At 34.9% G+C, this 13,649-nt stretch overlaps 1 protein-coding gene and 1 pseudogene across 1 annotated transcript; both read left to right on the forward strand.

The window, feature by feature from the left end:
• Window positions 1-8,441: 8,441 nt before the first annotated feature.
• Window positions 8,442-8,975, forward strand: LOC137834589 (uncharacterized). Its single transcript, XM_068642639.1, has one exon. The coding sequence runs from the start codon at window positions 8,442-8,444 to the stop codon at window positions 8,973-8,975; it is 534 nt and encodes a 177-aa protein (XP_068498740.1).
• A 3,136-nt stretch (window positions 8,976-12,111) lies between these two features.
• On the forward strand, window positions 12,112-12,762 carry LOC137834582 (secreted RxLR effector protein 161 pseudogene; annotated as a pseudogene).
• The last annotated feature ends 887 nt before the right edge of the window (window positions 12,763-13,649 follow it).

Below are 13,649 nucleotides of genomic sequence, written 5' to 3' on the forward strand. Positions count from 1 at the left end.
AAATTGTTTTCACATTTGTGGAATTTATCTTTCTTACTTTTACACTTTCTAAGAAAATTATAACGTTATAGTTAAAAGTTTAAGTAAGTTTCTTTGAATCTTCAAAAATGTTTTTTTTTTGTTTATCTTGTTTAAGTTTTGTCATCATCTTACTTTCATTTTAGTTTAGCTTTCTTTCTTTAAACTTTTCTTGCTTGTGTTTAAATTTTCTAAAAGTTTTGTGGGGGTTCTTAGGTGAGCAAGGAATAAGAGCTTTGACCTCTTTCACCTGAAGTGTTGCTACCAAGTGTAGACCCTTTGAAGTTCAAAATCTTCCTTGAGTAAATTTAAATCTTTCCCATCTTTTACTAAATAGCTGAGTGATACACGTGAGTGAGTGCATATTATTGTTTTTCACTAATTGTTTGCTTTCCATTATATGTTTTAATTCCGCACCTCATCATCAACAACACCATTTAATTGCATTTTCCATTTGCCCTCTAGAAGAGAACCTTCACACTTACTTAACCACTTGGTTAAGTTTGTGTCCAGTGACAATCTTCTTTGTGTTTTATCACCATATTCTACTTAAATAAAAAACTCATAAACAAAGTGCAAACCATACAATGTACAATCTTAAAATCAACTTACATCACAATGCAAGACATGCCAACCCGCGTAATAATAAAAAAGATTTTTTTTTTCAACACCCCATCAATTTTAGAGATCAAATTTCGAAAGGCAAAATAGTTATTCAGATTTCTAAAGGTAAAATATTTGTTTCAGAAAGATTATTCTAATTTTTTATTTTCTTCTAAATTACTTTTATAGAATTCACTTTTATATTATGCAAATTAAATTCTGAAATTGATAAGATACAAGAAGAAATTTGATGGAGTACAGGAAGAATCATCTTAATAAAGAAAAATACAATTTTTTTTATGCAAACTATAACCTGCCAACCTACGTGCCAATACTTATACTAGGGACTGCATCAATTTTATGGGATAAACCAATCTTACTCGTATTTTACAAGTCAAATGCAAAGCGGTGACAATAAGGGTGGGTCACCAAAATTACTATCCCTTTCACAATCCACCAATCCAACAAATAACACAACATCACTACCACTGCACCTACTCAGCAACACTATATAACCATGCACCAGTGACCTCATGCATCTCCAACAACAACACTTAACCTACAATTATTTGCAAAATGATATTTTGGGAATAAAATAATTATGCAGGTGCAGGAACAAGGAAGAAATTGCCCTAATTGTGCTTGTTAAAACTTTAGAGAGCCTAACCTCTTTCTTTTTTTGTTTTTTTGGGCTTTAGGCCAGTTGGGTTTTCCCTTTTCTGTTTTTTCTGTTTTATACAGTGCGCCCCTTTCCTTTTTACACCTCATGTATATAAACTCTTTTTAGGGTTTTTAGCATTCTTAATTTTCAGATTAATAATATACTCTTTTCTCTCCTTCTCTCACACCGTGCTTCATCTCTTCTCTGTTTCTTCATACCTTGCTGTTTTCTTTCTCTTTGATCTCTGTAAATGTTGCAATTACATCAAAGCACTCTTTTGATTTATCTCTGTTATGGTATCAGAGCTCTTCTTTGAGAAGAGCTCTGCTGCGTGCACTCTGTCTTCGTTCTCTCAAGATTCTCTTCTTTTCCTTTTTTTCACGTTTTGTGCATTCACCCTGCTTTGCATCTTCTTGATTCTTTCTAACGATTGTTTGATTGTTTTATTTTTACAGTTCGTATTTTTTGCACGCAAATGGCTGACGAGAATAGTGACAGGAGCGAAAGCCCTAATTCTAATCAGAACAAGAATCCCTTACAAGGCGAGAATTCTATTCATAGTTTCTTATACTTGCATCCCAGTGAAAATCCTGCTACACCCCTTGTGTCACCCATTCTTGATTCCACAAATTACCACTCATGGAGTCGCTCGGTTCTCACGACTTTGAGCGGAAAGAATAAAGTCGAGTTTGTCAATGACGTTGCTCCCCGACCTTCTGAAACCGATTCTTCTTTCTCATCCTGGACGAGATGCAACAACATGGTGGCGTCTTGGCTTGTACACTCGGTCTTTGTTCATATACGTCAAAGCATCATATGGATGGACAAGGAACTGAACGTATAATGACCTCAAGGCCCGCTTCTCACAAGGCGATTTATCTTGTATCTCTGATCTTCAAATGGAAGCTTCTTCACTCAATCAAGGTGACCTTTTTGTTACCGATTACTTCACTGAACTCAGGATTATTTGGGATGAATTAGATAATTTTAGGCCTGATCCTATATGCTCTTGTAATGAGCCTTCTGTTATTATCCAAAGAAAAAGAGAGGATCAAGCAATGCAATTTTTATGCGGCCTTAATGACCAATACAATAATATAAAAGCACATATTTTGCTCATGGAACCTGTCCCTGCTATTACCAAATTTTTTTCTCTTGTTATCCAACAAGAACGCCAGTTTAATAATAGTGTTCTTGTAGCTAATGTCAAAAATGTTACCCCTGTTACCTCTGTTAACCACACTAGTACCAATACCATTACTTGTTCTTTTTGTGGAAAGTTGGGTCACAGTGAGAGTGTTTGTTTTAAGAAAAATGGTTTTCCTAACCAAGATAATAGAGGCTCAAAGTTTGGTAGTAATAAAAGGGTTTGTACTTACTGCAACAAAATTGATCATACCGTTGATGTCTATTACAAGAAACATGGATACCCTCCCGGGTATAGGTCTCAGTATGGTAAGTCTTCTCAATCCAACAACGTCTCCACTACCATTCAAGAAGAAAATTTTGGAAATCAAGACCAAAACAAGCAGAATAATGGAGGAGATTTTCGCATCACTCAGCATCAATATCAAATTCTTTCGGAACTTCTGAAAAATGTTAACAGTTCCAACAATCAAGTTCAAGTCAACTAGATTGGTTCCCTCTCTGCTGATCATCAAGTTCAGAATTTGGCTATCACAAGTAATATCCAGAAGCTCAAAAATTCCAATTTTAATGAATATACTTGGATTCTGGATTCTGGTGCGACTGATCACGTTTGTTTTTCTTTATCAAATTTTACATCATATAAAAATATCAAACCCATTACCATTAGGCTTCCCAATGGAAATTATGTTATTGCTTCCTGTTCTGGCACAATTTTCTTCAATAAAAATCTTATTCTTGAAAATGTTTTGTATGTACCAGATTTCTCTTTCAACTTAATATCCATTTGTCAATTGACCGCATCACTTAAATGTGAACTTATTTTTTCTTCCACTGAGTGTCTGATACAAAATTCCAGAACCAAAGACAAGATTGGTACAGTTGATCTTGTAGCTGGACTATATGTCTTCAATAAAACTGATGGCAGGATTATGAGTTGCACTACAGAACCAAGCAACATTTGGCACCTCAGAATGGGTCACCCCTCGGATGAAAGGTTAAAATTTTTACAAACATACTATCCTAATATGCATATTGATAAGAACTATGTTTGTGATACTTGTCACCAAGCCAAACAAAAGAAACTTTCTTTCTTTCCTAGCAATACTAAAACTGTTCAACCTTTTGAATTCCTGCATATTGATATCTGGGGACCATGTTCTGTTGTTTCCATGCTTGGTTATAAGTTCTTTCTTACCATAGTTGATGATTTTACTAGATACACTTGGGTTTTTCCCATGCACAACAAATCTGAAGTCAGGGCTAGTGTTGTTAATTTTATTGCTTATGCTGAAAATCATTTTTCTACTAAGGTCAAAATCATTCGAACTGATAATGGTGTTGAATTCTCTATGCATGAATTTTTTGCTTTATAAGGTATTATACATCAAACCACTTGTATTGAAACACCTGAGCAAAATGGTATTGTTGAAAGAAAACATCAACACCTCTTAAACGTCACACGTCCCTTGCTTTTTCAATCTAATCTTCCTGCTGTTTTTTGGTGTTTTGCTGTACAACATGCTACCTTTCTTATTAATTGTATGCCTACTTCGCTGCTTAATAATGCTACGCCTTATGAGAGATTGCATAAAAAGCTTTGTGATATTTCTTCCCTTCGTGTTTTTGGATGTCTGTGTTATTCTTCAACTATTACTGCTCACAGAAAAAAACTGGACAGTCGTGCTGCTCCGGGCGTTTTCTTTGGTTTCAAAACAAACACAAAAGGTTTTTTGTTTCTAAACCTTAAAAATCACAAGATAGATTTGTCAAGAAATGTTATTTTTTATGAGAACTCTTTTCCTTATCATTCAAATCATATTCAAAATAATGACTCTAATAGTCTTTCTTTACCCATTCCCCAACACTATGCCCAGACTCATGATGATATTCATATGCAAACTGAAAATGTTATTGATAATACTACTGATGATGTTTTTGAGATTAACACTAATTTTGAGCAAAGTGAGCAAATAGAGCAAAATGAGACAGCAACAGTACCTCCTAGAAGATCTACCCGCAGTAGAAGACCCCCCATTTATCTTCAAGACTTTGATGTACCAAACATCAACAACAGTGCTGTAAGTACCAAACACTCAATCCATTCCTTTTTAAATTATAATTCTCTATCAAAGTTCTTCAAAAATACAATACTGTCAATATCTTCTGCTAAGGAACCTCACAACTATGAGGAAGCTGTCCAACATCCACTTTGGATCCGTGCTATGAAGGAAGAACTAAAAGCACTTCAAGATAATGGGACATGGTCCCTGACTACTCTCCCAATTGGTAAATCAGCAATTGGGTGTAGATGGGTTTATAAGATCAAGCATCACGCAGATGGTTCCATTGAGCATTATAAAGCCCGATTGGTAGCAAAAGGTTACAACCAAATTGAAGGACTGGACTTCTTAGACACCTTTGCTCCTGTAGCAAAGTTGACTACCCTACGTCTACTTCTAGCTCTAGCTACAGCCCAGAATTGGACACTCAAACAACTTGATGTGAACAATGCTTTCCTACATGGGGACTTAGATGAAGAAGTTTATATGCATTTGCCTCAAGGCTTTCACACTTCTTCCCCCAACCTAGTCTGCCGCCTAAGGAAGTCACTCTATGGTCTAAAACAAGCAGGTAGACAATGGTATGCCAAACTCTCAAATTTCTTACTTTCACACAATTATAAAATTTCCACTGCTGACCACTCTTTGTTTTTGAAACATGATGACAAACACACCACGACACTCTTGGTCTATGTGGATGACATTGTTCTCACTGGGAATAATCCCATGGAGATATCTGCTATCACTAGTCTGTTACACAATTTCTTTCACATTAAAAACCTTGGTGATTTGACTTATTTTTTGGGAATTGAAATTGCTCGCAATGCCACTGGTATCCACTTAAGTCAGCGCAAATATGTTTTATATCTGCTCAAAGATACTGGTATGTTGGGATGTGCCCCTGCACCTACACCAATGTTACACACTATCAGGCTCTCAACCACAAAGGGCACCCCACTTGGTGATGCAGAATCCACTGCATATAGACGATTGATTGGACGCCTTATTTATCTGACCAACACCTGGCCTGATATTTCCTTCTCTGTTAATCATCTCAGCCAGTTTGTCTCACACCCAACTAGTGAACATCACCAAGCAGCAATTCGCATCCTTCGTTATCTCAAAAGAACTCCTGGCACAGGTATCTTCTTACACAGTCAGTCTCTTATTCAATTAAAAGCATATAGTGATTCTGATTGAGCTACATGCCCTGAAACCCGCAAATCCATAACTGGTTTTTCTGTGTATTTGGGGGAGTCACTCATCTCTTGGAAGTCGAAGAAACAGCAGACAATATCTAGGAGCTCCTCTGAGGCAGAATATCGTGCTTTTGCTACAACCACTTGTGAGATTCAATGGATAATATACTTGCTACAAGATTTACGCATTCAACACCTGCAACCAACCCTTCTTTACTGTGACAATCAAGCTGCCATCCAGATTGCAAATAACCAAGTCTTCCATGAGCGCACCAAGCACATAGAGATCGACTGTCATGTTGTCAGGGAAAAACTCAATGCAGGCCTACTCAAACTGCTTCCCATCTCTTCATCCCTACAAGCAGCTAACTTCTTCACCAAGCCTCTACCTGCTGCCCAATTCAATATCCATTTTTCCAAGCTAGGAATGAAGAACATCTACTCCTAGCTTGAGGGGGGCTGTTAAAACTTTAGAGAGCCTAGCCTCTTTTTTTTTTTGTTTTTTTTGGGCTTTAGGCAAGTTGGGTTTTCCCTTTTCTGTTTTTTCTGTTTTATACAGTGCGCCCCTTTCCTTTTTACACCTCATGTATATAAACTCTTTTTAGGGTTTTTAGCATTCTTAATTTTCAGATTAATAAAATACTCTTTTCTCTCATTCTCTCACACCGTGCTTCATCTCTTCTCTGTTTCTTCATATCTCGCTGTTTTCTTTCTCTTTGATCTCTGTAAATATTGCAATTACATCATAGCACTCTTTTGATTTATCTCTATTAGTGCTTGGATTTGCTGTTGGAAAAAGTGCTTGAATTTACTGTTTTAGGCAGCCAGAACAGAGAAAAAATAGTGATGAATTCAATATATATATATATTTATTGAATTCATCACTATTTTTCGTATAAATGCAAGAATTGAAGTAGAAATTAACATATAATCGATTTAATTTTAAACATAATTTATTTATGTGTTACAGAATGATGTATTATGTTATTAGTTTTTTTGTTAATATTTATGTTTTTTATTATAATAAAAAAAATACTTAATATATTATTATTAAAATAATATATTAATAATAAAAAAAAATTTAACTTTTTCTTATTTTTTCCATGTATGTTTTACCTTAATCCAAACAAAGAGCTGTTACAACTTTTATTTCAGGGGTGATTCTTTGAAGATCTTACATGCAGTAAAAATATTATCAAATATAAATAGAGTATAAACTTTATGTTACAAATTATTATTTTAAGACATATAAACTTAAATACTACAATGATATCAAAATTATTCATTTATATTACCTGTTATCAAATTATTATTGAATTACCTATATAGATAATTTCATGATTTGTAGCCGAACAAACGATGATTGCCGTCTATCTATGCTAAAAAGGAGCACCTGCATATAGGTAACAAGAAGAATTTATGAAATAATAAAAATCATAACAGAGAAAAAAAAAAAGAGAGTCAGAAAACAACAGAGAAAGCATTATGATCATGTGTTTCTGCAATATTTCTCCAATATACATTAGGATTATATATAATTTTAAATCTCTATTCTATAATTTAGATCAATTCAACTATTATACAAATTGATTGATAAACACTCATCTTTAGTATTTAATATACATTTAAATATCCATATACATACATGAGTTCGAGAAATTAAAATTAAAACATTGGCTTAAGAGAAAATGTCTTCAAGTTAACCATTTTTTATTTATAGTATCTCCAAAAGGATAATGAAATTTTAAAGAACAAATTCAAGCTAAAATACTTGTTCACGTTAGTCATAAATATATATAATGGATTCAACATCATAAATATATAAGTAGATATACTTATTTTATGGTTTCAATTTTAGATTTAGTTTTGTGTCATCTTATGTTATAAAATTTAAATATAAATTCAATTTAAAGTTATTATTATCTTATAATCCATAGTGTCCTAACATTCTTCTTTCGTTTTTCAAAGTATGTACATCTTTAAAAATTGAAAAGTATATCAACTTCTAGTTATGCGTTATACTAATAATTTTATAAAATAATTCATTATATAATATTTTTTTATAAACACGGTATAGACACATATATATATATATATATATATATATATATATATATATATATATCACTTTGCAAATGCTTTAATTCTTCTCCAACCTTCATAGACAAAACTGTAGTCAACTGCATACCCCATTTTAGGCTGGTAATTTTATTATCAGATGGAAACAATATCTCGAGTTGTGGTGATCAAGTTTCGCGAGCATATTGTTAAAATATTTATTTATGCCTTTTTTTTGTTTTAAGTAGATTGGGTCTCTTCCATTAGTTTTTTCTTTTCTATTTTCTTTTGTCACTTGTTTGAACACATTTTCTTTTATATTCACCTTCTGTAATTACTAAAGTCACATGTGAAATAATATTCTTTTTACTTTTTCTTTGTCTCAATATTATTTTTTTCTCACGCTTCCATCAGTGTTAGCTTGTGCTTGATTAGGGTTCATATGTTTCTTTTCCATTCCCGTTTCATTGCAATTTTAGGGTGAATCTACACCAAGAACGAAGCATCATCTTCACCTCTAAGTGTAAAATGGTATCGGAGCTCTTTGCATGAAGAGCTCTGATGCGCCTCTCCGTTTCTTTCCTGTTCTATTGATATTCTTGCTCTGTGTTTTTTTCTTTCTTTTCTTTTCTTCTTTTTCAGTTTTTTCCTTCTTTCCTGAACGTCTTATAATTGTTTCTTCATTTTCAGGTCATGGATGATGAAAACCCTACGCCGCTATCGTCAGAGCAATCAACACTATCTTCGTCAGAAAAATCAATGCACAGTTTCCTATATCTACATCCTAGCAAGAATCCAACGGTCTCGCTGGTTTCACCTGTTCTTGATTCCAACAATTATCTCTCGTGGAATCGATCTTTTGTTATAACACTTAGTCCCAAGAATAAACTGGAATTTATCCTTGATTCTTATCCATGTTCGCAAAATGATGATCCAACGTTCGCGGCTTCGTCACGGTGTAACAACATGGTCGTCTCCTGGTTAGTACATTCAGTTTCTGTTCCTATTAGGCAAAGTATTATTTGGATGGATGTGGCTTTCGATATATGGAATGACTTAAAAGTTAGATATTCTCAAGGTGATTTTTCGCGTATCTTTGATTTACAACTTGAGGATTCTTCTCTAAGCGAGGGTGACATGTCTGTCACTGAATATTTCACAAATTTGCGTATTATTTGGGATGAGTTGGAAATTTCAGACCTAACCCTGTTTGTACTTGTCCTGTAAAATGTTCCTTTTCTATTAATCTGGTTATAAATCCACGAAAATATTCACATGTTCAGTATAACAATATTTGTTCACATGTTTTGCTCATGGATCCCATTCCACCTATATCCAAACAAAATTATTTGGTTGTACAATAAGAATGTCAATTATCTGCTGCTGTGCCTATTTCCAATTTATATAGCCTGAACAGTAGTCGTACTACTCATCCTAGTAATATCTTGTGCACTTTCTGTGGTAAGTCTGGTCACCCTGAAGCTATATGTTTTCGTAAACATGGTTTTCCTGCTGCTGATATTAAGACCACAAAAATGTCTTCAGAAAGCTTTGTACCTTTTGCAATCACACTAGTCATACTGTGAATTGCTATAAAAAGCATAGTTTTCCTCCTGGTTACAAGTTTAATAATAGAACACCACTAGCACACAATCTTGTTGCTACTAATGTTGTTTGTTCGAAGTCTTTGCCTAAAGAACAGAATATAAAAGATATCCACCCTACTTCTGAACAATATGTCAGTTCTTGACTAACATCTTGCGCCAACAAAACACTGGGGATCACACTCTTCAAGTACAGATAAACCAAATTGGGACTTTTTCTGTAGATGTGATCACCAACACTAAACAATCTTCAATGGGTAAGTCTCTTCCCCTTTTATTTGCCATTAAATATTTTTGGATCATTGATTCGGGTGCAACTGATCATGTCTGCCATAACTTAGATGCTTTTACTACTTGCACCAAAATTAAATTTGTTTTAATAAGTCTACCTAATGGTCAAACTGTTTATACCTCGTATTATGGTATTGTAAAATTTTCTGCAAAACTCTACCTTACTAATGTATTATATGTACCTCAGTTTCAATTGAACTTGATCTCTGTTTCTAAACTTTCTGTTCATCTTAGATGCACCATAACTTTCACCCCTACTCAATGTGTTATACAACACAATCTATCCCGCGAGAGGATTGGTACAATTAGTGTCACTGCTGGCCTATATCTACTTAAACCTTTACCCGTTTTTTCAAATATTACACCATACACCTCTATTCTTTGTAATATCAAGAATAAAACTGTGTGGCACTATAGATTAGGGCATCCCTCTCATGAAAAATTACATATCCTAAGCAAAACTTTTCCCTTTCTTACTGTTGATGAACTGCATATATGTGATACTTATAATCGTGCAAAACAGAGGAAATTACCTTTCCCTCTTAGTACTTCTGCTACATCTGTTTTTTTTTTTTTTTTTATCTTTTACATATGGATATTTGGGGACCATGCTCCTTTACTTCTATGCAAGGTTTTCGCTATTTTATAACTATTGTTGATGATTACTCTCGTTATACTTGGATTATCATGCTGCACAATAAATCCGAAGTTCATAACCACATAATCAATTTCTTTGTTTTTGTTGAAAACCATTTTAAAACTACTGTGAAAACCATTCAAACTGATAATGGTACAAAATTTGCTATGTCTCATTTTTTTGCTTCAAAAGGAATTGTACACCAAATTACTTGTATTGAAACACCTCAACAAAACGACATAGTTGAAAGAAAACATCAACATATTTTAAATGTTACTCGCGCCTTACTTTTTCAAGCAAACTTCCCCTTATATTTTGGGAATTTTTTGTTAACCACGTTGTCTTATTAATAAATTCTATTTCAACTCCCTTACTAAAAAATTCTAATATTTATGAAAAGCTTTTTGACAAACCTTATGATATATCTTTTTTAAATTTTTTTGGTTGTCTTTGTTATGCAAGCACAATCACTGCACATCGAAAAAAAACTGAATGATAGATCTGTTAAGGGTACTTTTCTTGGTTTCCCGCATAACACAAAAGGTTATATCTACTTGAATTTAAAGTATCATAGCATTAACATATCCAGAATGTAATCTTTCATGAAAATTGTTTTCCATATAAATTGGATTGCGATTTAACTAGGGGCTCTCACACTTTATATCTACCTATTCCTAATGCCTATAACCTTGCTTCTGATTTTTTTTTTCTGATACATTATCAACCGAGGACCCTCTTCATCATCCTAAATCCAACACTACAACTCCAATAGAGCCACCAGAAGCTGCAACAGAGCCATCGAAAGTTGCAACAGAGGCACCACATACTGCGTCAGTGCCACCGAATGCTGCCCAATCACCCACCATTCCACCTGCTATTCCTTGTCGATCCACCCACCCACGTCACCCACTTGCATATCTTGAAGACTTTCATACTCCCCACACTACTGTAAGCACACGCTATCCAATAAATAATTACTTGTCATATCATTCACTTTCTTCTTCTTTTCACACCATTATTTCTTCCATTAATTCTAATCATGAACCTCGCTCTTACTACGAGGATTCCAAAAGCACTTGTTGGCAATCTGCCATGCAAGCTGAGCTTCAAGCTCTTACCACTAACAACACATGGATTCTTACTCCTCTTCCCCCGGGAAATGCATTGGTTGTAAGTGGGTGTACAAAATTAAACACATTTTGATGGCACTATTGATCGCCATAAAGCTCGTCTTGTTGCAAAGGGTTTTACCCAATTAGAAGGTCTCGATTATTTAGATACTTTTGCTCCTGTTGCAAAACTAACCACCCTTCGTTTACTTCTTGCTGTTGCTAACACAAAAAAACTGGTTTTTGAAACAACTTGATGTTAATAACGCGTTCCTTCATGGAGACCTTCATGAAAAAGGTTACATGGCTCCTCCTCCCGGCCTTTCTCTTCCTTTTCCCCGACACGTCTGCAAACTTCAACGCTTTTAATATGGTCTTAAGCAAGCTGGTCGCCAATGGTATGCCAAACTTTCCTCCTTTCTTGTATCTCACAAATATTCCTTTTCTGTTGCTGACCATTCTTTTTTTTCTTAAATATGCTAACAATAAAATTACTGCAATCCTTGTTTATGTTGATGACCTTGTCTTAACTGGCGATGACACATAGGAAATTGACACCATCACCGTTGCCCTTCACCAAACCTTCAAAATAAAAAACTTAGGTAATCTTACCTATTTTTTTGGGACTTGAAGTTACACGTAACAACACTGGCCTACACCTCAGTCAACACAAATACACCCTTGATCTTCTTCAAGAAAATGGAATGTTGGACTGTGCAACCATGGCTACTCCAATGACCCACACTTCCCGCCTCTCTCCAGACCAAGGAACTCCCCTAGATAGTGCCGCTACCTCCGAATACAGACGTCTCCTAGGCCGCCTGATTTATCTCACCAACACTCGTCCCGTCATAACTTTTGCGGTTCACAATCTTAGTCAGTTCATCTCTACCCCCACCACCTCTCATCAACAAGTAGCCTGCCACATCCTTCGTTACCTCAAAGACACTCTTGGTGATGGTCTCTTCTTTCCACACGAAAACACCCTTACACTTTGTGGATTCAACGACTCTGACTGGGCCACCTGCCCCACCACCAGAAAATCGGTCACTGGTTATTCAATTTTCATAGGAAGCTCCCTTATTTCATGGAAATCGAAGAAGCAACAAACCATATCCCACAGTTCCTCCGAAGTAGAGTATCAAGCAATGGCTACTACTAAGTGTGAGATGCAATGGATTTCTTATCTTCTCCATGATCTTCACATCCCAGCCACCCAACCTGCAAATTTATACTGTGACAACCAATCTACTATTCAAATTTCCTCAAACCAAGTTTTTCATGAACGTACGATGCATATTGAAATTGGCTCTCACTTGGTTCGTGAAAAGCTCAGTATAGGTTTTCTGAAACTCCTACCTATCACCTCTTAATGTGACCCAAAAACATATGAAGATAACCAAGGATGCTAAACTTGAAGGGTCATCTCAACAAGCAAATAAAGATGCCATCAATAGGAGGAATGGTAAAAAACCAAAACACTTGAAGTTCTTCCTATTAGTGTTCTTAACATTGAGGCCCAAGCCCAAAGATACCTAAGAGCAAGGGCACAAGCACTATTAGATGAGCTACAATTAATATCTCTTTTTGTAATTTCTTTAGAGTAGAATTAAAATAGAACATAACAAGGAAGTATGAAAATGAGTATAGGACTTAGGAGAAGGTAGTAGAAAAGTCACACTTTCTATAGAGTTTGTGACTTGTTTGGGGCAGCATTTCAATGCCTTTTCATTTGCTTCTTCCTTTTTTTCCTTTTGAATGATCGACCCTCTACACTATATATAAAGGTGTTTTGCTTTTGTAAAGACACATTGAATTTGAAGTAAAATTACTCTTCTCAAATTGAGTTAGATTTTGTGAGACTTGTTCTCCTTTTCCTACTCTTATATTGTGAGTCTTTGGGAGCTCTCAAGTGGTGACATTCTTCACTCATCTTGGAGTTTATTCACCTTCCAAGTGGCGTGAATCACTTCCCTTGCTTCAACCACATAAGTGTTTCGTCCTTTCATCTTCTTCTTCCATTTCCATTCCATATGAAATTCTAAACATGTTGTTGTCTTGTGTTCTTGATTTTAATCGGTAGATTGTGTTTGTTTCTTGTTTCTTTTCGGTTTGAATTGATTGTTTGATGTTTCAATCGGTTCATCTTCTTTAGAATGTGTTTATATTTTTTTTGAATTGTTTGTTTGATATTTCAATCGGTTCATTGTCTTTGTTTGTGTTTTTGATTGTTCCTAATTGCTTAAGATTCTTGATCATA

Source organism: Phaseolus vulgaris, chromosome 11, assembly GCF_051622355.1.
Source record: "Phaseolus vulgaris cultivar YP4 chromosome 11, ASM5162235v1, whole genome shotgun sequence".
NCBI lineage: Eukaryota > Viridiplantae > Streptophyta > Magnoliopsida > Fabales > Fabaceae > Phaseolus > Phaseolus vulgaris.